The sequence below is a fragment of the Miniopterus natalensis genome, chromosome 6 (genome assembly GCF_054644295.1).
Source record: "Miniopterus natalensis isolate mMinNat1 chromosome 6, mMinNat1.hap1, whole genome shotgun sequence".
In the NCBI taxonomy this organism is placed as follows: domain Eukaryota; kingdom Metazoa; phylum Chordata; class Mammalia; order Chiroptera; family Miniopteridae; genus Miniopterus; species Miniopterus natalensis.
The window spans coordinates 65562817-65588511 of record NC_142086.1 but is presented as its reverse complement, the minus strand read 5'-3'; the positions used below and the strand labels follow the sequence as shown (position 1 = coordinate 65588511).

The following is a 25695-nucleotide window of genomic DNA, read 5'->3' as shown; positions in this document are numbered from 1 at the left end:
TTCAAAATTACACAAGCAATTCATAGCTCATTCTTCAGGAAATTTAAAAATACATAATACTTTGAAATTGATAGACTATCTAATATTTTTTAATATAGACCTTTATAAGGCATAATGACAGCTTAAAACAGTCCTATGCCATTTATAGGATTCCAAGGACCTAAAACAGGGGCCGGCAAACTTTTTCTATAAAGGGTCAGATAGTAAATATTTTAGGCTTTATGGGCCACTCAAGTCTGTCACAACTAGTCAACTCTGCAATTATTACATGAAAGCAGCCATAGACAATAATGAATAAGCATGGCTGTGTTCCAATAAACCTTTATTTAGTAACACTAAAATCTGAATTTCCCATAATTTTCATGTTTTACAGAATATTATTCTTTTGATTTTTTTTTCAACTACCCCCAAATTTAAAAACCATCCTTAGCTTAGGGGCCATATAAATATAGGCTACAGGAATGACAGCCTGGGCAGACCAACCATGTCCCTAGAAAGAATAGTGAGAAGAATATAAGAGACAAATTTCTGAAAAGCTACAGAAAGGCTAAGAAAAATACATGCAGTTCCTCTTTTTTTACACATATAAAATTGCCATTGTAATTTCATATATTCAGAACTCTTTTGCTCTAAGGATTTTCAGAAATATGACAAGAATAAATCCCAATTCACTTTGCTATTGATAACTGTTCTAGGGCCAATATACAGATGGAAAATAAATTTTCCTCATGTACGTTTTATGAAAATATCAGATGAAAGTAAGGAGCACTGTAAGAATGGTTTCCCCCCCCAAAAAAATATAAAAAACAAAAAAGTGTCCTTATAACCACTTCATTTTACCCTAAAACAATTTAACAAGCTTCTGCTATGTTCATTATGCTCTTCAATGGGCTCAACTCATCAGTTTCTGATTTCCATTCCTATCAATTGACAAAACTCCTTTCCCCGTTGACTAAAGATCAGAAAAAAGAGGAACTTTATGCTTGTTGTTTAGTCCCCAAATATTTAGATCTCCAAGACAGCTGTATAAAGGGCAGCAGCCCCTCCCTGACCTAATTTACCCTCTCCTCCTGGCTCTCCCGCCTGCTTTCCCTGTTAGGGTCCCAACCTCCTACAGAGGCTCACCTAAAGGTGTAACAATGTGGCAACTCGGCAACCATCTCTGGGAGAAGAGTGATGGTAGTGTTAATGTCTTGAAATATTTCTAAAAAGTCAAGAAATTAAAATATTCTGAAAAGCAACCCTTTCCCTCAGAGTTTTTAATCATTTAGAACCACAGAGCCACTATTCTTTCTTGTGGTATACACAAATTGGAAAACTCCCAAGTTAACTAGGAGTTAGATAGTTTTATCAGGATTATCAATAACAAAAGAATATCTGAATAACTGATTGATAACTGAGAAATCAAAACCCATTTTGGGAGGAAAATACTTCTCTTACTTATTTAGTAGTATAAAACTTAGTTACTAAGTTTTACTAAGTATATTTTAGTAGCGCCATACTAAATACTATGTTCAAGCAAGAAATTCCCTAGATGTACAAAATTAAGGTCTTAAACTCTTTTTGGAACAGAGAACAAATTTCAAAATGATCAACCTGTGCATACACTTCACCTGTAGTGGTAAATACCAATATTAGGATTTATTATGTTGACTGTAAACAAAAAGTCAGCCAGGTATTTCTCCAGCAAAAATGGGTTTATTCAAGAACGAGGAAATGCACCCAGTACATGCAACCATGGTGAAACACAAAGCACCAGACACTTCTTCCTTCTGCTCTTCTATTTTTCTATTCCATTTCCTCAGTGAGGGAGAGGAAATTCTTACATACAGGGGAAAAGTAAATTGGGAAGGGTATTATTACAAAGTTTCCCTGTTATGCCTTGTGATCAACATCGGGCATGAGAGCTCCCCTTTTCTGGCCTCTCTACTTCACTTTAAATGACGTTCCTGTTAATGAGTTTTCACCATTATCAGAATCAGAGGCATTTTTAAAAAATGTAAACTAAACGAAACAAGGTGAATAAAGATACTAAACATTCCTTTTATTATCAATACTATTTTACCTGTTTTATTATCAATACTACTTTACCAGTTATTACTATTGCAAATACAGATTTAGAAAAGATAGATATTTTGCTGATAATATAACAATGTGGAGAACATACTACAGCTGTTCTATTTAGAAATCTAGAATTAATAGGATACAGTTAAAACAAAACATTTTAAAAGAAAACAAAGTAAGTTCAGGTATTTCAATACTGATAAAAAGGTCAGGTGATAAAACAAAAATTGTTTTGATATCTTGAGGACTAGTAGTGTATTAACAGGAGGGATTCTCCTAAGCATATATTCTTACCACTAGGAGATTGCTACTTCAGTATTAGATTATACTGTAAAATTAACTGTGTTATGAATATGTGCTTTTCGAAGAGCAAAATTTAATAACTAAATAGCAAAGTAGTTCCACATAATGTCTATTTGAAAGTATTTCTCTATTTTGTAATATCTAGTTTTGACTACTGGTAAGCTCTACAAGTTTTTTAGTTTTGTTACAGTGGTGTTGGTTTGTGCGTTAGGAAATTCAAAATAAAAGAAATACCTTTTGGCACATGACATAGTGCAGAATCGTTTTGACCGCAGAAATTCATTAGCGTATCCCATCTTCCCACAGAATTCACACTTGAGCAACTCGCTGTCCATTTCTTCTAATGTCTCTAAAAAAGAAGGAAACAAAGGAAAAAACTTACAAACTTAATACTGGCAAATTTTCTTTTAGCCTCTATTTTGGGTGGATGCTTGCTAGTTCAGACCTTCCAGGAAACTTAAAGGAATGATCTTCAAATTTTTCAATTCACAGCCACTTTGGCAGGGCAAAGCCTCCAAAACCAACCACCTCCATAAACTCCCTCCTTGTCCTGCATAAAAATTTTACGGAGTTTTCTCTATAAACATAGGCAATACATTTTAAAGGTTCACTTTGCTAAGACTCCAACATGTGCAAATAACTTTATTAAGCACTGTAAAAAAGATGAAGATGAGTAAGACACAGTCATCGCTCGGCAGGAGGACCACTTCAAAAAGCACCTCGTGGGACATGAGCTTTGGTGCCTGCGCTAGACGCAGGGCATCTCCCCGGACGAGGATTGAAAGTACCCCCGCAAATGAATGAAGGCATTCTGGCAGGATGGCTAAGGCAATTCCTGAGACACCGTGTTCATCATCTGCTACCAGAGCCTGGGCTACAGGAAATGTCAGGACTATGATCAGAATCAATGGAAGATAAAAGATATCATTTTTGCATTTATTTGTATTTGTTCTCCTGCAGTCATTTTGTATACTACTCTGACTTTGATGGAATATTCACTATGATAATTAAGTCTATAAAAAAGATCCTTTGACATTAAGAAGATTCAGTATTCAAATTTTCCTTTGGACAAATTTAATCACCTCTTGATTGAAGAGTACATCCTTAATATAGCTGTAATACCCAACTGATATCAAACATCAGAATATGGAAAGTCTAAAACCAATCAATTCAGAAGCTCTAAACTTTTTAGCAAACTCAATAAAATAGTCATTTATTTAAGTTGGCTTAAAAAAACAAAGACAGAAAATTAGTTGCTTGGGTAAAATTTTTAATTACTTTCATGTATAATGGAATTTTTCCCACCCACATTCTTTCAAAAGTCAAAATGACATTATGCAAATTAACACCAATCTTGTTTTTATTATTATTTAGCTATTAAGAATGTGGTTAGCTTTTTCATTATTTTAGCCAGATAATGTATTACATTAGACTAAGAGTAAATACTTCCAATTAAAAATCTGTGCGGAAGCTTTTTAGTTTAATGTAGTCCCATTTGTTTACTTTTTCCGTTGTTTCTCTTGCCCTAGCACTTATAAGCATATGTGCATAGCCAGTGGACATAGACAATAGACAAGTGAAGGCCTGGGGTGGGGTGGGAGATGGGTGGAGGGGAGCAAAGGTGAGAAAATGGGGGATATCTGTAATACTCTCAACAATAAAATTAATTTTTAAAAAAATCTGTGCAGAATAAAAATCCATGTCCTGTTTGAAGCAGTAAAAGTCAGTTAATTTAAAGGGTATCTTAAGTGAAATCCACAGACCTTCAGCAATCATGTCTTCCACATCTGTGTCAGATGAATTATCTGCATGCTTTGTATTGTTCTGTAGCTCTGGCTGAACACACACAGAATTTATCACCTGATTATCCAAAAGAGGTCTTTTTTTCACAGGCTGTTCTATTAGCAAAGACGAACGACTCACCTTTAAAACAGAGAGAGAATAAAATGAAATAATCTTTCAAAAGACTTTTAGAAATAAGTTGGTTAAAAACCTTTTGAAAAGAATGGTATCTGTGTCTTTTGCTCATTCAATTGATCAGATACAGTCATTAAGTGCTTTATTCCTTGAGAAAAGGCTGGGCTATCTGGACATAAGCACTTTATAGTTCAGGTCGTCAGCAATGTGGATGCTTCAAAATCTCTATCAAATGGAATCTAGCATCCTAGTTTAGTCAAGTAGTTAAGAAAAAGTCTTTTCTTTAAAAATCAATAATAAATTTTTATTTGCTAGTTTCTTTAAATTTTTTCAAGATTTTTTTTATGTACGAAGCTTTTTATTTGCAGAACTCAACAAATGACAAGTATTGGCAAGTATGTGGAGAAAAGGGAAACTTTGTGCACTATTGGTGTGAGTGTAAATTGGTGCAGCCACTATTAAAAACAGCACGCAGCCCCACCGGGCATGGCTCAGCAGTTGAGCATCAACCTAGGATCCAACAGATAGCCGTTCGATTCCTATTCAGGGCACATGCCTGGGTTGTGGGCTCAATTCCCAGTTGGGGGCGTGCAGGAGGCAGCCGATCAATAACAACTCTCTCATCATGATGTTTCTATCTCTCCCTCTCCCTTCCTTTCTCTGAAATCAATAAAGATATATTTTAAAAAACAAAAAAACAGTATGGAGATTCCTCAAAAAAAAAACTACAAATGGAACTACTGTATGGCCCAGCAATTCCACTACTGGGTATATAGCCAAAGAAATCCAAAACACTAATTCAAAAAGATATATACACCCTTGCCCGGCCAGGCGTGGCTCAGCGGTTGAGCATCGACCTAGGATCCAGGCAATCAGGGTTCGAGTCCCGGTCAGGGCACATGCCCGGTTGCGGGCTCAATCAATGACCCTCTCATCATTGATGTTTCTATCTCTGTCTCTCCCTCTCCTTTCCTCTCTCTGAAATCAATAAAGATATATTTAAAAAAAAAAAAAAAAGATATATACACCCTTATATTCACTGCAGCATCATTTACAATAGCCAGGATATGGAAGCAACCTAGGTGTCCATCCACAGACAAATAGATAAAGATGTTGGTACATATATGTAATAGAATGTCATTCAGCCGTGAAAAAGAATGAAATCTTGCCATTTGTGACAACATGGATGGACCTAGAGGGTATTAGTGAAATAAGTCCCACAGAAAAAGAAAAAGATATATGATTTCATTTATATGTGGAATCTAAACAAACAAAAGGAACAAACAAAACAAAAACAGACTCAAAGAAACATCAAACTGATGGCTGTCAGAGGGAAGGGGGGAGGGGTTGGGTGAAAAAGGTGAAAATGAATACAGTCAATAATATTGTGATAACTTTGTACAATAACAAATAATTACTAGACTTAGTGTGGTGATCACATCATAAGATATATAAATGTCACATCACTATATTGTACACCTGAAACTAATATAATATTGAATACCAACTATACTTAAAAATTAAAATAAGTAAATAGAGATAAGGGAACTAATGTTCAAAGTGTTTAGGTGATTTCTTGACAACAGCAAAAACAGAACTAGAACCCAAGTCTCCAGATTCTTAGTTCAGCAACCAAATCCACTAGAATCACAAAAAGAAATGGAAAAATCCGCAAACATTAGAATTAACAACAAAAAATTCACTTACGTTCAATATACTTAGTTAAGTCATGAATAATACTTAATTTAGAAATGTGTCAGCAAAAACAGTCCAGATCAAAAATATTTACTGATTTGCTAGTGAACCCTCAGCTAATCTGAAAAATAGAACTTCTTTTCTATTTAAGAATGCTGGTTAAGCCCTGGCCCATGCTGCTCAGTGGTTAGAGCATCAGCCCACGTACCCACGGGTTGCAGGTCTGCTCCCCACACCCGGTCACAGGCACGTGCAGGAGGCAACCAGTTGATGTTTCTCTCTCACATCGATGTTTCTGTCTCCCGCTTCCTCTCCCTTCCACTCTCTCTGAAAAAGCAATGGAAAAAATATCCTCAGGTGAGGATTAACAAAACAAACAAAAAAGAATGCTGGTTAATTCTCCAATATCTGCTACACTCGGCCAACAATAGCTTACTGAAAATTTCTACATTTAACTTTAGAGAATAATCCACAACAGGCTTTCAAATTGTGTTGATTTCAGTTGGTATATTTAATATGCCTCAAGTAAAATTTATAAAAGTTATTGCTGTAAAAAACTATAATATTCAGTGCTGCTAAGGGTATACACTTCTGGTGTGTTAATAAATTTAAATAATCTTTCCAGAAAATAATTTAGTAATATATATCAAATCTTACAAATATAATGTTATCCAATACCAGTACTTCTAAGGAATTTATGCCAAAGAAATTGTTTAAAATGTGGGTAATTTATATACAAAGAGATTCCCTTCAGGACTATTTGAATAGTGAAAAAACAGAAACCTAAATGTCCAACAGTAACGAAACGATTACATAAATTACGGTTGTACATAAAGTAGAATATAATATAACCTTTTAAAATGTTTCCAAAGTACTATTAACCATATGACAAAGTAAGTGCTCCAGACATACTAAGTGAAAGAAGCAAAACAACATATATAATAATCATCTTGATCATATGAAAATACATATATGTGTGTATATATATATATAAATGTACACATCGCTGTATTAGTGGAGGTTTTTCTGTACATTTCCCAAATTTTCTGTTTTTTTTGTAATCTTAAAAAAAAGTTGTAACTGTCACTAGTAATAGTGATAATAATAGCTATGCCTGTTAAGTGCCAGTACTACACAAAAGCATTTATGCATATTTAATCCTTACAACAATCTTAAGAGCAAAGTATCATCTCCATTTGCCAGATGAGCAAAATGAAGATCAAAAAGACTGAGTGACTTCCCACAGTCAGTACGCTGCAGAGCCAGGATCCAAACACTGAGGAGTAGAGAGAAATGACTGTTCCTCCCCTCACTAAATCAGGATTCTTGTAGGACATCTATGTTTAATACATCCAGGGTAAACTGAAAAAAAGCAATTAATTAGGCAACCAACTATCACAATGTAAGATCTTCACTACCCATGAATCTCAAAAATCAGATGATTCAAAGACCTTCAAAATAAACTATTTTGTTTTCTTTTATTTTGGCCACTCTTTTAAAAGTTATTTTCTAAGGAAAAATGTTCATCTCTAGAGAGGAGCATATACAGCTAGTCTCAAATTATAAGACTTTTAGTGATAGATACTTTGAAGTGAACATTTTAAAGCATTTTTAAAAATCTGATGAAGGTCGATATTTAAGAATAATGAGACTATCTATTTGCTAATTATAAACCACCAACTGGGTAACTTCAGAAGGATTAGGTCATTGGGAAGTTGTTATTTTCTGTACTCAAGTTAAAGTTCACTAAGTATCACATTATATTAGAAACACAATTTTTAAAGAAATACACTTTAGGTGTCATTTCAGTTCCCCTTGAAAAGAAAAAATAGGGCCCAGTCCATGTGGCTCAGTGGTTGACCATCGACCTATGATGCAGGAGATCTCATTTGGATTCCCTGTCAGGACACATGCCCAGGTTGTGGGCTTGATCCCCAGCAGGGGGTGTGCAGGAGGCAGCCAATCAATGATTCTCTCTCATCATTGATGTTTCTCTGTCTCGCTCCCTCTCCCTTCCTCTCTCTGAAATCAATTTTTAAAATATTTTTTTTTAAAAAAGAAAATATAGGAAGGTTTTATTTCATTGGAATAAATTTCCAAGTACTTTTCTCTAAAAATTATAAAACCGATATCTTTATATCCTCAAGTTTTCCTCCTTAGTTTATATATCTAAATAGCATAAAATTTTAGAAGTATATTTGGAATATAGACATGATATAGAGAGAGAAATTCTAGATAAAAGAGTGACAACTTTTACAAGCTTTTTATTAGAAAATAGGTTACATTTTAAAATAATGTTACACAAATTATTTTTAAAATACAAATTTGCTTGTTACTTACAGGAAATGGCTCCAATCCCTCCTGAATCACAAAGCCTTCAATAACATGGGTCAAGATCTGTGGTTTAACGATGGCCTGTGGAGGTTTGTTTTCTACGTTGGGAACGCTGTTGGGCATCGATGTGCTATTACTCCTTGTGGTAGCAGCTGGCAGCAAGAGTGGAGGAGGAGGAACAGAAACATGTGAAGGATCTGAAGGAGATTTAATTACTGAAGCGCTGACTGATGCCACAGCAGGTAATTCTACTTGCTCTGGAAAAAAAAAATCATTTTTTTAATGTTTAGCATTCTGCCCAGGCAAATATGAAAGACAACTTAAAAATAATCATTAATAACAATACTAGCTCATATCTGGTGCTTAAAAGGTTTTCTAAAAACTCTGTATTTATTATCTCATTTAATCTGCTCAGATAACTTGCTCAGTTATCATTCCAACCACAGCTAAAAAGAACTGTCCCATAAGACATGAATATGTTTTAGAATGTCAAATTAAGATTACTAAAATTGTTGCTTTTTCAAAAATTTTAAACTACATAGATTTAAACTCCCTATGTTACTGTTTATATATTCCAAATGGTATGGGGGAATAAAAGCACCTTGAAAGTATGCTTATATAAAAAAGAATCATGAAATCCACAGAATAAGTAAACATTTTAATGAACTACACAGGTCACATCACCTTTATATCAAGGAGTAAGGCTAATCCAAATCCATGCACAAATGTTCTGTTTTATTGTGTGTGTTTTAAGCTCTTCAGTGGTGCTGTATATGTCAATTTGGGGAACACTGTACTACCAGGCAATTGCAAAATGTTGGGCTGGATCACTGCAATTCCTCCCTTTCAAACTATGGGAGACCACAGTAAGACAGCCTCGACTGCCTGCAATGGAGACTGTACCTATCCAGCCATTCGAAAGCACTGAAACTTTACTGCCTGCATGAAAGTGGAAAGATGAAACCAGCTGATAGCTAGGAATATCAGTGAGTAGATATCTGAGAAAAATTTTAAAAGAGCAGAGATTTATGAAAATGGAATCCTAGACGGAAACAAGTCTATTTTGCAAGTTAGTTTATTGCATGATTTGATGAGGGTTATCCTAAATATCAGCCTTCTTGCTCTCCCCCCTTCTATATTACAAAAGAATAATAAGTATGAAGTAAATTATAGGAAGACTCAACAGTCTACATTGTATTTAGACAATCTAGCTAGAGAGATATGCTTGACAGGATCTCAGACTACATTCCTTGACTCATGTGTAAAGATATTCTTGTGTTCCAATATTTCAAAAATTTTACAATTTCTTTTGAGTACCATTAGTGATGCTTATCAGTCTCAATGCAAGGTTATTATCCAATTACCATATACTTCTATTTCTGCCTTTATACCAAAATTCCAGAAAATCTGCAGCAACATAAATCCATTTTCAGTGTACAGAAAACATAAAAATTTCATACTATAGATTTTCTTAAATCTATCTTTCTTTTTTTTTAAATATATCTTTATTGATTTCAGAGAGAGGAAAGGAGAGGGAGAGAGAGAGATAGAAACATCAATGACAAGAGAATCATTGATGGAGCCCGCAACCCGGGCATGTGCCCTGACAGGGAATCGAACCCGGATCGCCTGGATCCTAGGTCGACGATCAACCGCTGAGTCATGCCCGGCCGGGCATAAATCTATCTTTTGAAGTATTGTTTTGAATATACAAAGGCAATAATATTAAACTTGTCTTAAATATTTTATATAATTTTATTGACTAAATGTTTTCTATTTTTCAGGAAGGGGAAAAATTGGAAGAAAACTGATTTTCCCCCTACTATGTTTCCAGAGATTCACATCTGTAATAAGGGAATAAAAGCTGGAGAGAAAAGAAGAGTTAGAGATGTGGCATGTTGAAGAAAAGAGAGGGCAAGGGTTACTGTGGCAGCAAAGTCAGTGCCCCATTATAATTTGTTTCCATGCTTGTTCAGGTCTTCTTACCTGAAATGATCACAGGGACCAAGAGATGGTCAACAGAGCGGAATACTTACAACAAAGCCTGAACCAACATTAGTGTTAACAGAATCAGGGGTAAACAAACATTTTATGAAGGACAATATGGTCTTTGCAACTCATCTTTGCTGCAATAACACAAACGTAGCCATAGATAGTATTTGAACAAATGAACGTGTCTATATTGCAGAGAACTGTATTAAAGAACAATGGAATTTATATTTCACATAATTTTCACAGAACATGAAATGTTACTCTTCTTTTGATTTTTTTTCAACCATTTAAAAAATTTACAACCATCCTTAGCTCATGGGTCAAACAAAAACAGGCAGCAGGAAAGATTTAAAGTGTGAGCTAGTCTGCCAAACCCTGACCTAAATAAAATATTCATAAATTTAAAAAAACAAACACAGAATGTATCTTTTTTAGGACCTAGACACTGGGCAACAGATCATACTAATGTTTTAGTAAAATATCTAGGATTCACAGTCACTTTGATATTGTGAGGAGGAGCATATAAAAGATATACTTGAACTTAAAGTAGCACCAACGTAGTGAATCAGAATTTGAATGCTTAAGCTCAATAATTTTTTAATCCATCTCTAGTAAGAAATAGTCAGGCTTAAGTATGTATGGGAAAGAACACTTTCAAAAGCATTTACTCAGTCTAGAGCACAAGCAATTAGGAGGAATGCCAAATACTACTTAGAATGCTTTGTGATTTAGGGAAAGTATAGTTGAAATCTTTTGATAAAACTTTGATTTATTCCAATTTTTAAGACAGAAATAGTTTGACACATGAATCTGAATGATCATATGAAACATAGCTGTGCAAATCAATAAAAATTAGGAAGCTACAATATATTTTTCATTTGGGCAGTTCCTCATCAATTGGTCTAACTGTTCCTCTTCAAAAAAAATCTTTAATTCTAATCTGTTTTACTGAAATTAATTACATAACAAATTAGTTTAATACCATCTGTAGTGGAAAAAAACAAGTTTCCCATTACTAACATTTATCTAATAGAAAATGCCCCCAAACTGAGATATTTCCTTACCTAGCAAAGGATGGTCAGAAGTCAAATCTTCCCCTCTCCCCACAGTTATAGCTGCCGGAGACAACGTAGGTGGTGGTGGGGTTCTGTCCATGCGGACACATTCATCTGACTCTTCTGGCATTTCCTCTTCACACATGTCTTCTACTTGATAAACCTGCAACAACAAACCACACTGCCTTAAAATGTTGCTAAAAAATACATTTAGTAAGGTGTTCCTAATTTAATTTAAAAAAAGTAAATTTCGAGTGTTTTGAATTTAAAAACAAGGCAAATGATTATTTGACGGGTTGAAAAGAAAACTTTAAAAATGAAGTTTTGCAAATACTTGACAATATTTCACTAAAAGCAAGTTGTGGATCAGTAAGTATCTATGTTACAAATAACTAATGTTTCCAAAAAGGTGACTGTCAAGTCAGGACATATTTTTAATTTTGAGAAGTAAAAGAAATGTTTTGATTTTATATAGTCTATTTTAGAAATTTACTATTGTTTCTGTTAACTTCTAATTGTGATAAATCAAAATAGATACTATTTTCCACAAGCACACTAAGTCAGTCTCCAAAATGAAACACAATATATCAGGAAGTGTACTGCCTAAACAACTACACCCCAGGTTCTTTATTATATTTATGTGAAAGATTAAATTATGAAAAGTAATATCTGAGTACCTACAAAAAGGAATGTATGCAATTACTTCTTTCTTTAATGTTCTGAGTACTCAAGAATCTAATGATTTTTTTTTATAAGCAAATATCAGGTATGAGAAAATATCTGTCCCTGAAATAATACACACACACACACACACACACACACACACACACACACACACACACACACACCATCCAAACCCATTTGAGGCATTAATTTTAATTCTTTAATATTATTCTATAATTACACATGAAAGTGTTTAAGTCTTTAACTTAACTACCTTGTTATTCAGTGGTAAAAGTTATACTTAAACATGGTTCAAAAGCACTCAGAGAAGGAACCATATTAACAAAATAGAGCTTATTATTAATTTTTCAATAACTTTAATACTGAACTTTAAAAGTCCACTTCTAGAGGCTGACACAGGTACTTAATTTGTCATCACTTATTTAACCATTGTTTTTAAAAAATGATAGACTTTTTTTAAAAGCCACAAAGTAGTTCACCTCCCTTCTTTTTATGTACAAAGCTTATTACTTAAATTTACAAAGGCTGTGAGTTTTTAAGATTAGATCTGCCCAAACTGATTAATATTTCTAATAAATGTTAAAACAAAAACCTTTCAACATTAACAAAAAACTTTAAATGATATCTAATATTGTATGTATTTTTAATCAATTGATAAAGTTTGAAATACATAAAATCAAATATAAAAATGATCAAGATTTCTGAAACCAGAATAAACCCAATGTTATATAAAAAGGGCTATAAAGTTTCATCCACAAAGGCATATTTAACAACAGCGATAGTTGTTTTTTTAAACTAACTTTCCAAGCCTCTACTAAGAAATCTTTTGCCTTAAATTTTTTTTTAATCCTATTGTTACTGATAATTTTATATCAAATATAATATCAGCTACTAAGTAAGCAACATTTTCAAAGCATTTGCTCACAACTCTACATCTGGAAACCTGTTTCACCAACAGATTCCTCGCCTCATGTCTGGATCCTCAGAAGTGAAAGCAGTTGTTCATTACTGAACAGTGTGCAATAATGATAGCTGCTAATATCTTTACATGATAAGTTTTTTTTAAATGATGCTAATGTCCAATACAGGGAAAGTCATCCAAAAAAAAGTCCTGAGGTTAAAGGAAAAAGAGAACCTTCTAGTGAGGGGCATCTGCTGTAGTAGTGATTACCTTAATTTGGTGGAGTGGTAGGGATGTTGATGCAGAAGTAGTTAGACTAGTATTAATTTATCAACCAGTTCAACTTTATCTGTGTAGCATTCCTTTCTTAGATATTACTTTTCCTCCAAAGACTGTTATCTTTTCTTAAAATGCTAAACTCTCTTTAATATTAATCTGTCACAAGTTTTTCAAACACCTTCTACAGTACCTTTTAAGGATTCAAAGTTTGATCATGCATAGAATTCTGCTTTTAAAAAAATAATGATAATGAGAGATTTAAAGGATAAAAAGAGGCATATCACAAATAGTATATTCTGAAATAACCCATCAAAGAACACCGTAAAATACTTTTTCATTCTTTATAGTTAAGCTGCACTATACATTCTTCCAAATTGCCCATGTAAAGGCAAAATAAGTTAATGAACAAAAGAATTAGACAAAAGCACATCTGTCACAGACATCTGGCACCATCAGCATAAAAAAAAAAATCTAAAGGCAACAACTAAAATATTGAATAAAGCAAAGTGGTGGAGGTTTTGCTGGTAAGATCATTAGGAAACTGCACATCACAATTTCTGTTTAGCTCATAATAACTATTCTAAAACAAGCAATGCCTGCCAGACTTACCTCAATAAAGTACATTAGTGCCATCTGTCTCCTTTCCTGACTAAACCATAAAATATTGATTAGTTCTAAATTATCTACTCTCACCACATTTTATCATATCCAAATATCAATCAAAAACCTTAGTTTTACATCTTTTACAAATATTTCTATTTAAAAACATACTTATTTTACTTTGATAATTCACATTTATTTTTCAAAATTTCAAATCTTTTAAGAAGTAAATATATCTACCTTTAAATATTTGATCAACAGGAAATTGTGAAAAAAGGTATTAATTGGTGAAGAAATGTTTTGATTTAAAAAAACCACATTTGGTCAAAGATAATAAAAGAAAAATATATCAATTTAATAAATAGGCTATGGTACTCACAGGAAGGCATAAGAAAGATAACACGGAAATATCGATAGCAAGTATGACCATACAGTGACAGCAGAGAAAATTATTTTCACACACACACACACACACACACACACCCCCCTTCCAAAAATGAGATAATATAAATTTTTTAAAAAATTTTAAGAGAGAAGGAAATAACAAATTAGACCATACATATTTTTAACTTTAATTCAAGTGTTATGTTTTTGATATTTCTATCCCAAATGTGTTCCTCCAAAGTTTACCCTAACAAAAACAATTAGAAAAATATAAGGCATAGAAAGAAATTTTATTTTTTACTTATTAAAAACCAATTCACTGAACTAAAAAAGTAAGAATACAAACTTTAATTAAATTTGATTTCTTTGAAGATACTGTACACTTAGAAGCCTGTGTGTGTTTTTGTTAAAATAGCCATTGTACACTCGCCATAATGCCATTAAAAGAAAATACAGAGACATGATAATTGAATGACAAGCTTATTTCTAGATGCCCATTGTTGTTTTTGTCAAGTTCTGTTTTTAATAAAAGTGAACAGGACATGGAATTCAATCTCTTTATGCCTATTACAGTCAAGAATAAAGGATCTATAAATTTGCATCATGAGGTCCAAAATGTTTCCCATTAAGGAACAGACCTTGAACATCCTTTCCTTTCTAAGCAAATGGGTATTGGTCTTTAAGTGATAAAATCCCCTCAGTGAGATCTTTATACAGAGATATAAACCTCCTTTTGGGAAGTCTGTTTTCCTTAGTTATAAATTAATTATGAATTTCATCATTCTGACTAAAAATTTCAAGACCTTATTCTATTTTTACTGTAAATTATTTTATAAATGTGAAAAACATTTTTCAAGACAATTTTCCTTTCTAGGCAACATGTACCATTTTTAGAGCTTTATTCTGATTTCACCACAATCTCAATTATTCAAAACTTTTACTCCTCCCAATGGATTTTTTCATCCTCAGTATTCAATTCATTCACTGACATTTTTTTAGCTTTTTAATTGAGAAGTATTTTAAGTATATATTCTCCCTTAGTAGAAATTTAAAAATTAGAAGTTTAATAATTCTGAAAGATGATCTACATTTAGTTTTTTTGCAAAGTTGCATTGTTTCCTAGAATAAATGTTTTTACAATTTTAATTACAAAATATAATTTTACCAAAAATTGTATCATACAAGCACACCACAACTTTGAAACAAAAGCTTCTAAAGGCCCAGGACTTCAGAATGCATACAACCAAAAAGGTTAGCTAGATAAACCATACGTTTAAGAACATACAAGCCAACAGAAGGGATCTATGAAGGATAATCACCTTAAGAGAAAAAACTTTGTGCAGATGACACTGGTTCAAATGTATTCCCTTGGGGAAAAAAAATCAACTCTGTAAAGATAGCAGATGGATTTGTTTAAATAGTAATAAAATTAACGAGGGACTTTAATAACCATCACAAATTATCAAGCATGCAACCATACTACAACAAATGGCCATTTTTTTGCCCATACAGTATGTTTGTCAGACACTGAGAGATGTAAATTTCAAGCTTTTAAAATTTACAGGCATGTAGCTCTAGCAATGTAACATAATGTAGGAGAAAATAGTTTTTACTTTCAGTTCAGCAAGAAAGTCAAAGAGCTTCCAAGGGCTTACCACTGGTGGATCAACAGGTGCTGGTGGTTGTACTTGTAGGTTTACCGCAACAGTCTGTGGAGGAGGAAGAGTCTGAAATGGCAACTGGACCAAAGCTTCTGCAGCTGGAAGCTCCTCTTCTGACACCAAAGCATTCTGTACCAAAACCTGGCCCTGGGATAGAATTTCAGGCTGCACTTGTAAAGACTGCATAGACTGTAAGGGCAGTGGTGGAATCTGAGCTGGAGGAGATGTTGACATCTGCGGAGGGGTTGCAATTGGGATTGGAGAGGACTGCAGGGTTGAATATTGCTGGTGTGATGCTGGAGACACAATCTGCTGACCTGGGGACACCAAGGCCGACTGCTGAACTGGGCCAATGTGTACAACAGGGGAAGCTGGAAGTGGAAGATGGGATGGAAGATTCAGCTGTGCTGTTGGTTGCACCTGATTAGCAGTGGACTGCTGCAAGTTTGGCCCTGGTTGGAGAGCTGATGACACAAGAGGGTGTGGCTGAATAAGTGCTTGTGGATGAATAATTATAGTAGGAGACTGACTTGGTGAATGAGGTGGTGGAGGAGACACCACTACAGACTGCTGTGCTGACTGTGACTGGCTAGGAGACATTGTTAAAGGAGGAGGATGACTCTGAATTGGTGAACAATGCTGTGACTGGGCATTACTGGGAGCTGGAGGAAGGCCATGGTTTTGGAGTGGTATACAGTGCTGGGATGGGGGTGGATCTTGAGTTGGATTCTGGAGTGTGATTGGCTGAATTTGCTGTTGCTGCTGTTGCAATATCAGCTGATGATGGGAAACCTTGGGAGGTGGTGAATGAAGAGGAATCTGCTGATGTTTTATTAGAGGATGAGGCTGAATTGGAGGATATGAAGCTGTGAGAGAGAAAAAATGACAATTAGTATTTATTTCAAAAACATAGAATTTTTAAAACAAATTTAAAGAAGGAAAGTTTTTACATCAGGTCATAATCTTCAGAAATCTATTGAAAGTCTTCCAGACAAGAGTGACTTGAAAGTGTAATGACAAACAGCTTCTCCTTAGAAAACTATAGATTTCATAAAATAAGCTGCACTGTGATCAAATTGCCTAAAACAATTAATTTATAAATCTGAAACTATACATGATTTATTCTTATTAAATTTTATAGGTCCCCAGAAAAATCTGTATTAACTTTTAACACAGTTTATCCACTTGACTTCCTTCTTTGGGGAGAAGAGGAGTATCACTAACCAAGTATAATATATATAAGATAACTTCAAAATCATAAAAATGCAATATTAAATCCATAAAATAAAAATCTCATGCTTTCTAATCTGCGTGTAAACATTCTTCCAACTATTCATGAATGTAATTACTTATAAACCTTCCCAAATAAGTTACAAAATTGTGCCAAGACAAAGAGCTGGTGTTATCTGACCCAGAAGGATAAAATGTTTTTGTACAAAAAGTTAATCCAATTAAGCGAAACCAACGTATAGTTCCTGGCACACTGTCAAATGACCTCTGTAACTAAGAAATGAAACTTCAGGGGCCCTTCCAAATCTAGGAGCTTTGCTTGCAGAAACAACAAGGCAGTAAAAAAGTTACACTGTCTAAATAAAGAATCTTGTTTTACTTCCTCCCCCTACCCCCGACAAAAACAAGCAAATAAACAAACAAAAAAACCTACAGTAATTTTTAAGTGACAGTACCAGTTTTCTCCACAAAGGAACCATTCACGAAAGGGATAACATATATAAAACATTAACAAAATCAAATATCCCCATCATTATGCCTCTTTTGCATAGTTTATGTTTTCATAGAGGGAGATGCTGGTGAAATCCTTTCAATCTAAATAAAACTGGAAACTGGGTTCACTATATATAAATGTATAGTCACTATGCTGTACACCTGAAACTAATATGATATTGTATGTTAACTATAATTGAAAATAAAAATAAAAAGAAACTGGGTTCACTAGAAGATAAACGGAAAAGACTGCTTAATATTAATATCATGTAAAAAATTATACACATTTAAAATAGATCTAAAAATAGGGCAAAAATTTTTCTTAATTTCAGACTGTTAGGATAGAGAAACATCTTGCATCTATTTTTATATTCAGCCACATTTGTGACAAAGGCCTTATAAAAACTTCTGACAACCTTTTTTTTTTACATTTCTGCGTTTGGTTGGTTTTTTAAAAAAATTTTGGAGATCCTTTAAGGAAATTAACATCTGATTAACATCTCAAAAAAGAGGCATTTAGAAGGTTCAACAAATATCCATGAACTTTTTTTTAATGGAAATTAGGTCTATAATTTCATCTAACAAAATGATTTTCACATAACCAGACTAGCACTTCAAACTAAACCTGAAAATTTATGTCAGCATTTCATAAATGTGTTGATAAAGCCTCTATAATGACTACTCAATAAAATTCTGGATTTCTATAGAGTGCCTTTCCTCCAATGGGCTCAAGGTACTTTCACAACACTCACTGTGCTAAAAAAAGAAAGCCTATGAATTAGATAGGTATTAGTCCCTTTTTACAAATAAAGAAATAGAGTGTTTGCAAGCATAACAGCAGAGACCCATTTTAATTCAATTTTTAAGTTATAATTAAAATTTAACATATTCTTTAAGTACAATGGATATTATATTCACAGGAATAAAAATTATTTCTCTGCTCTAGAAGTAAGCGATTTTTTTTATATTCTAGAGTTGATAATTCAACAGATTAATAGTCTATCCTTTCACCTAGATTAAAATTTTCTTTAACCAAAAATCAAAGTGTGAGTCTATTACATTAGTCTGTAAGTCCAACTGACAAGCACATCTATTACAGAATAATTATGAGGCTATCTGAAACAATACTTCTGTACAAGAAAAGCCCTAGTGCTCTGGAAAATCATATAATGCTTGTTTTTTTCTGGTTTTAATAAACACTTTATTGTCAGGGTGGCATTATATTTGGAGAACTTATGATTGGCATCATTTCTCACTTATATAGTAGAATAGTAGAAATAATATATTGTTGTTAAATACTAAATACACTATTTCACTCAATAGTTACAACAACTAGGGTAGATAGGGTACTACACTAATCCAAAATACTACAGGTGAAGAAACTCTGAGCATTAAGTGACTAGGCTGAAATCACAAAAACCCATAGTCCTAACTGAGTCTGGGTTCCTATTATGGGCTGAATGTCTGTGTCCCACAGATTTCGTGTGTTGAAGCCCTAAACCCTAATGTGACTATTTGGTGATGGGGCCTCTATGGAAGTAATTAAAGTTAAATGAGGTCAGAAAAGTGGGACCTTGACCTAAGAGAATTAGTGCCCTTGTAAGAAGAGACCCCAGAGAGCTCACTATCCTCTCTGCTAGTGCTCAGATGAAAGGCCATGTGAGAACACAGCAAGAAGATAGCCATCTGCAAGCCAGGAAGAGCTCTCACCAAAAACTAAACACTGCCAGATCTTGATCCTAGGCTTTCCAGCCTACAGAACTGTTGCTTAAACCACCCTGTCTATGGTATTTTTTTATGGCAGTCTGAGGAGACTAACATAGGCTTTTCATTACACAATGAATTATTATGTCTGCAAGAAAAGGGTACATATTTTTTCCAACTAGACTAATTTCATAAAAGCTCTAAAAACTGCTATAAAAAACTTAGGTCTAATATAGTTACAATTAATTTCCAGACATTTGCCTTATTTTATATAATAAAAATAGGATTATTAACTATCAAGTGGGAACTCCACCTTCAAGAAGAAATGAGCCCTAGCCGGTTTGGCTCAGTGGTTAGATTGCCAGCCCGTGGACTGAAGAGTCCTATGTTTGATTCCGGCCAAGGGCACGTACCTCAGTTGCAGGCTCAATCCCCGACCCTGGTTGGGGCGCATGCCAGGAGGCAACCAATCGATGTCTCTCTCACATTGATGTTTCTCTCTCTCTCTCTCCCACTCCCTCTGAAAAGCAATGGAAAAAATATCCTTGGGTGAGGATTTAAAAAAAAAAAAGAAATGAAGAAAACCAAACTTTAGCACCCTAAAAATACATAGAAGGAATCAATAACCTTGTCCATTATAATAATTATTAGACTACACTGGAACACTGGAACACAGTAGATTTTTTTAATATTTGAAAGTGACTTGTAGGAACAAGCATTTTATTAATTGAGGGAAAGGACAAATTACTAATCTACGAATCTCCCAAAAAAAAGCTTAGCTTCAAACTAACTTCCCACCAACAAGAGCAGAAAATCTAAAAGGGTAGAAAATATAGCTTTTGCCAGAAGATACAAATTGCTTTGAATAACCACAGTGTAAGGTTTGAACACATTTTAACAAATGTATAATTTGGTAGCTGCAACAGTTTATATGACTTAGGATGTTCTATTTGGTTTTGTTTCTAATCAACAACAACATAGAATACTAGAGTTTGGTTAATACACATAACATTTGAATTTGGAATTGCAATTGTCCTGAGACTGATGGTTTCAGCTTACTGGTCTCCTCCATACCTGCATAAAACACTGGCCATCAGAGGAAGACAACTATAAGGATATTATTGCACTATCAGTAAAAGGGGGAAGAATAAGTGCCAACTTAGAACCAGGTACTGGGAGTTCAGGGAGACTGAAATCGGAAAGATCTCCTTGCTTGAACTAACCCTGAAAGAGTTCCTAGCTTTCTCTGAAGGTAGCATTCTCTTTGGAAGGGAATTAACCTACCCTCCATTATAATCTATCAAAACTATCAGAATCACTAGAAATTGTCCCAGGCAGTCATTCCAAGCACAGTGGATCACTGCTACTCCTCACTGACTCCTATCAACACTGGCCAGAGGCTGATTTGAGGCTAAGGATACTCCAGACAATTCAGTATAAAAACCCTGTTATCAAGCCATACAGAGAGCAGAACCTGGCACACAGATGTTTATAAAAAAGAATTCACATCTAACTAACTATGAATAAATTTATTAATTTACACATTATAACAAAGCCTGTACTTATCTAAGATTCAGATTTAAGAATTCTAAGCAGTGATACCTAATTAAAACAAATGGAAAAAAATGTGCTATAACGTCCATGATTCAAACAGAAAAAAATCAACTATTAATCCAACAAATACTTACTGTCCACCTACTGCAGAGACATACATATAAGGCATAACTTAGGACAGTCAAGATAAAAGGATGAAAAGGTGACTCTGAAAAAAGGATTAAAAGAGTTAATAAATGTAAAGTGCCTGACACAAGTACCCTCAAAGAGCTTACCGCCTACTAGAGAAGTTAAGATCAACAAGTATATAAATAACTGTAAAAGAGAAAGTGCCATAAAAAAGCATTAAAATGCTATCCAAGTTCAGAGCAATGAGAGATTTGTAACTAGGGGAATCAAACAGTTCCAACATTTTGAGATTGGGTGATTTAGAGAATGTGGGCAATATTATATTAGCACAGAGGAAACTTATAAAGAGAAATAGGTTTAGGTGAAGAAAATGCAGACTTTAGTAGTATAAAATAAATCTTTAAAAAGTAATGCAGAGTTATAAAAAGCTAGAAAGAAGATGCTTGCCTGATGAGGTTGGATAAGAGAAGGATTTTTTTTAAATGAAACGTATGTGAAGTGTCTTGCCCAGTGCATGACTGACACACACACAAACACAACACACACATACTTTCAATAAACAATAGTTGTACTGGTATAAAAACATGTACATATATATTAAGAGGAGGGGAGACCTAAGTATGCTGGAGAAGCAAAGGAAAAAATCCAGCATGAGGGAGACAAAAGATGCTGTAATAACTATAAGAGAAGATCAGGAGCCGGTAAAAATGATGCCATCAATGACACAAGCACAAAGTGCTAACTTGAAAGAACAAAGCAGATAATTCCTTATCTTATTAGAAGTGAAGAAAGCTCAACACTCACAAATTCTGAAGTGAATAGAAGAGATGGTAAGAAAACTGGCTCTGATGGCCCCAACATTTTCAGCATGAGAACCATGAAGCAAGGTTATCTGTAGATAGCAACGGAGTGCACATGGGATTCAAAGGTTGATGAGAATGAAAATAACTTAGTCGATTCCCTGACATCTTCCTCTCAGAGATGAAATCTGAGATGGAAAAAAGCAACGTGGCAAGGAAAATAACTGTGCCTAATCCTTATTTTTGGAAAGTGATAAATTCCTCCCACTAATAACAATCTTAAACAACAACAAAATACTTCTTTTAAAGGCTTTTACTTTTGTTCTACTGAAGCATATTAAATGAACCACAGGCAAATCTTGTTTCTAAAGCTAAAAGGTTTTATTGTTATAGTGGGAGACCAGCATATAATGAAGATGTTAATCAAATGTCAATTGACCCCCAAAAAATCTATTTTATTATTATAATTTGTTTTAGCTGTTGGGCTCTTTTGATTTCTCTTTTTTCAAGTTACAATATTGAGATATTATTTTTTAACTTATTAAATTCACATTTTAAAATGCTTTCAAAGTATCGTTCTTATTTACGTAATGGACATCTTTTGTTTTTCTCTGTCTACTGAGAAAATGAATAATGCAACTATTTTCAACAAAAGTTTTATCCCACCTGGTGCTATTAATTGGTGAATACTTGATGTCCGGGTGACAGCTGTGCTTCGTGATTCCAGACTTGGACTTTCTCCTTTCCTATTACTTTCTGGAGAAGGATCTCGTTGGCTGATTTTAGAACTGGTCACTGTTGTTTTGTTATGACAAATGGTCAATGATTGAGTTTGACTAGTGCTTTTTGGCGGACCATTCTGTGAGCTAGATAACACACCCAACTTCTGGCTGCGTAATGTTAAATTCTGAACCTAAGAACCACATAACAAAAAATAAGGATGAAACAGATGGTATTAATTGATGTGGTAATCATTACCATTATAATAAAAATGACAACACATTTATAATATGCTTCTCATACATAAAGCTCCAAGTACCTGAAACAACTGATTAATCCTGAAGGAAAGGGGAGTTATTATTCTAAGTAATCAAATCTTAAATATTAAGTGATATTTTTTAAAAAGACATTAAGGGAAAGAAAGAATCATTAAGAACTCAATAAAAATGGAATGTATATATATGTATGCACACACACGTACGTATGTGTATATATGTGAACTATGAACTATGAGTAAACTACTTTGCAACATACTGCACTTTAAAATTATTACCAGCTTGGAGACAGCCAAAGAGAAGAAAGAGGAAGGTCATTCCAAATAAAGGGGAAAATTGAGCAAAGTTGCCCAAGGTGTAGAGGGCAGAATGAGCAATTCCTTCAGCCTCAATCTAACTGTTCCATACCAGGATTGTGAAACATTTTAAGTTTACAAGTACCTCATGAACTTACATAATTAGGAGAATGTGGATACAATACTGCTGTCTTAATAAAGATAAGAAAGATAACAAAAAAGTTACCAGCACTATAGAGATTATAAGGGAACACTAATCGTAAAAAACCTAATTCATCAAATCACCTACCCAACTGTGATAATTATGAAAATAATTTCCCATTAACTCCTTTATAAGATAAGTTAGTTAGATGTTGTTGTTGTTGTATGGAACACTCACTTGCCTTTGAGAACCGGACCTCATGAACTGAAAAGATTGTGCATGGCCTTGAAATGGTTTCTGTGATGGCTCCTGTCTATACTTGGTGCTATTCTAAACATATGGCCAGTCTGGATGGTGGCAAGGATCATCCCAATTACAGTCACATGAGGTTTATAACATTTCCAAACATCCAGGCAGAATATGCCTCTCCAGTAGCTGCCTAAGTTTTTTCCTGTCTGGAATGAATGCACCAAATACATTTATGTTGGCACTAACCCTGGGAGGGAAACTGAAGTAAGAGAAATTCTAAAGTGACAAAGCAAATGATATATTGCCCTTTATAAATGTTCTTAAGTTTCATGTGTGTCCTGTCTCTACAACTATATCTTTAACTGATGTTCAAATGCTATACATTCTCTTTCCAGGGGCCAAATGCAGTGATCAGTCAATAGCAGATGCTAAACAAATGTTTCAGGGTAGTTGAGGTTTTCATCACTCTATTCTAAGCTACTGAAAGAATCTTCTAAGTGAGATCATATGGGGCATCTTCTCTGATTTTTGTCAAATATTTCATAACAATATAAATGGACTAAAAACTGCTGTATTATTGAAATGTAATGCCAAAATAAAATGTGCTAAAACCCAGGTTTCTTAGCTTGCCACTCAAAGCCCTTCAAAGTCAAGGCCCAAGCCACGTCAAGCGCATTTTCCACTATCCCAGTCCATAGTACTCATTCTAGCCATACTGTTCTACTCGCCCTTTTCCAAACTACCTTGCACTTCCTTCATTTACAGCCCTTGCTCAAGTTCCTCTTGCCTCAAATGCCATTCTTCCTCAACGCTTCTTCAAGGCCCAGTAAAAATCCCAAAGAATCCTCCCCAAAGTCCCTGGTTAGAAATAATTTCTCTTCCCTTATCTAATGCTTCCCCCATAGAATTTGGACCAGTGGCCTACAGCACCGACTAATGGCCAGCTTATTTTAGAATTATTCATGTCTGTGTCTGTGAAAGGGGGAGGTTCTGGCTGGGAGGCTCTCATCTCTGACATTCATGTTTGTACTTCCCACAGGCAGACATGACAGAAACGTCACAGTTGGAAGTATTCTTCTGTATCTGATTCTGAAATACATATTACATGGCTCTTTTTTTTTTTTTTTGTATTTAGTCCTATTTATGGTTTTCCTTTCATATTTTACCAAAAAACTCAACAACTATCTAGTGGAGACACATTAAAAACTTGAAAATTTAAAAAATTTTCTTCAAATGAAAAGCATATATATTCACAATGTAAATGAAGATTTGACACAATGAACCCTAAAACCTGCAGAAGTCTATTTCTATAAAATAATATACTCTTTTCTTCTAATTTTCCTTTTGTTTTCTGGAATTCTGAAAGAAAATATATGTTATATTTTCATTTTTGATATTATATATTATACCATATACTACTTATATGAATAGATAAACTTTAGACTATGGCTATAATACGTATCTATGGTCACCTTGGCTTAAATATTACAATAAATTTCAAACATGTAAACTATACTTCTAAAGTACATTACAAAGTTAACTTAGCTATCAATAAGAAGATCACATATTCAAATTTCATTGACAGAGCTTCACTTTTGAAGAGAACACACCCTTTCTAAATAAAGAATATTAGAGTACTCTGAAGTCCAACTTTCATTTCATCTAAACTTTTCCTATGATCAAATTATGGAAACTTTCTGACTTTTGAAGAAGACTAAATTTCAAGTGAAGTATTTTTGCTAAATTCACACCTTACATTTTTACAGTGGATTACCCAAATATTCTCATACCAATTTTTCGATTTGAATCTAAGAAATACTGTGTGAATTGCTGCAGCATCCCTTCTTTGCAGATGAGGAAACTAAGAGTTAATGTCACATTTTTGGCAACAGAGCTGAATTTCTAGATTTTAAATCCAAAGGGCTGTTTTCTTCTCACTTCTCACAGCATTCCCCAGATAGCATGGTAAGTAAGATTTCTTTTCTATAAACATATTTTAGTTCTATGATAGCTTTCTGAAAAAATTTTTTAACCAAAAAAAGTTTTTTTTTACACTGTGGAGAAAAGGATGGAGCATTTAAAATAGTTAATAAGGCTCTCTCTCTCTTTTCTTTTTTCCTTCCTTCCTTCTTTAAAAAAAAGAGAAAAAATAAAAAATAAAAATAAAATAGTAAATAAGGGTAAAATACTCCAAATTTCTCATTTTTTCACAATATGCTATAAATTTTAATATTA

The 25695-nt window shown here is 33.9% G+C and overlaps 1 protein-coding gene across 7 annotated transcripts in view; it reads right to left on the bottom strand.

Moving 5' to 3' along the window:
• The window catches only part of PHC3 (polyhomeotic homolog 3), a 66494-nt gene that overhangs the window by 14296 nt on the left and 26503 nt on the right, over positions 1-25695 (bottom strand). For 5 of the 7 annotated variants that reach the window (XM_016202998.2, XM_016203004.2, XM_016203002.2 and 2 more), the window contains 7 exons: positions 22445-22691; positions 15864-16735; positions 15528-15575; positions 11370-11523; positions 8320-8570; positions 4131-4290; positions 2602-2716 (listed from right to left, as the gene is read on the bottom strand). In XM_016202998.2, the coding sequence (XP_016058484.1) occupies positions 2602-2716; positions 4131-4290; positions 8320-8570; positions 11370-11523; positions 15528-15575; positions 15864-16735; positions 22445-22691 (1847 nt within the window). The remainder of the gene's footprint in view (positions 1-2601; positions 2717-4130; positions 4291-8319; positions 8571-11369; positions 11524-15527; positions 15576-15863; positions 16736-22444; positions 22692-25695) is intronic. The other 2 variants (XM_016203001.2, XM_087818331.1) reach the window with 1 other exon arrangement.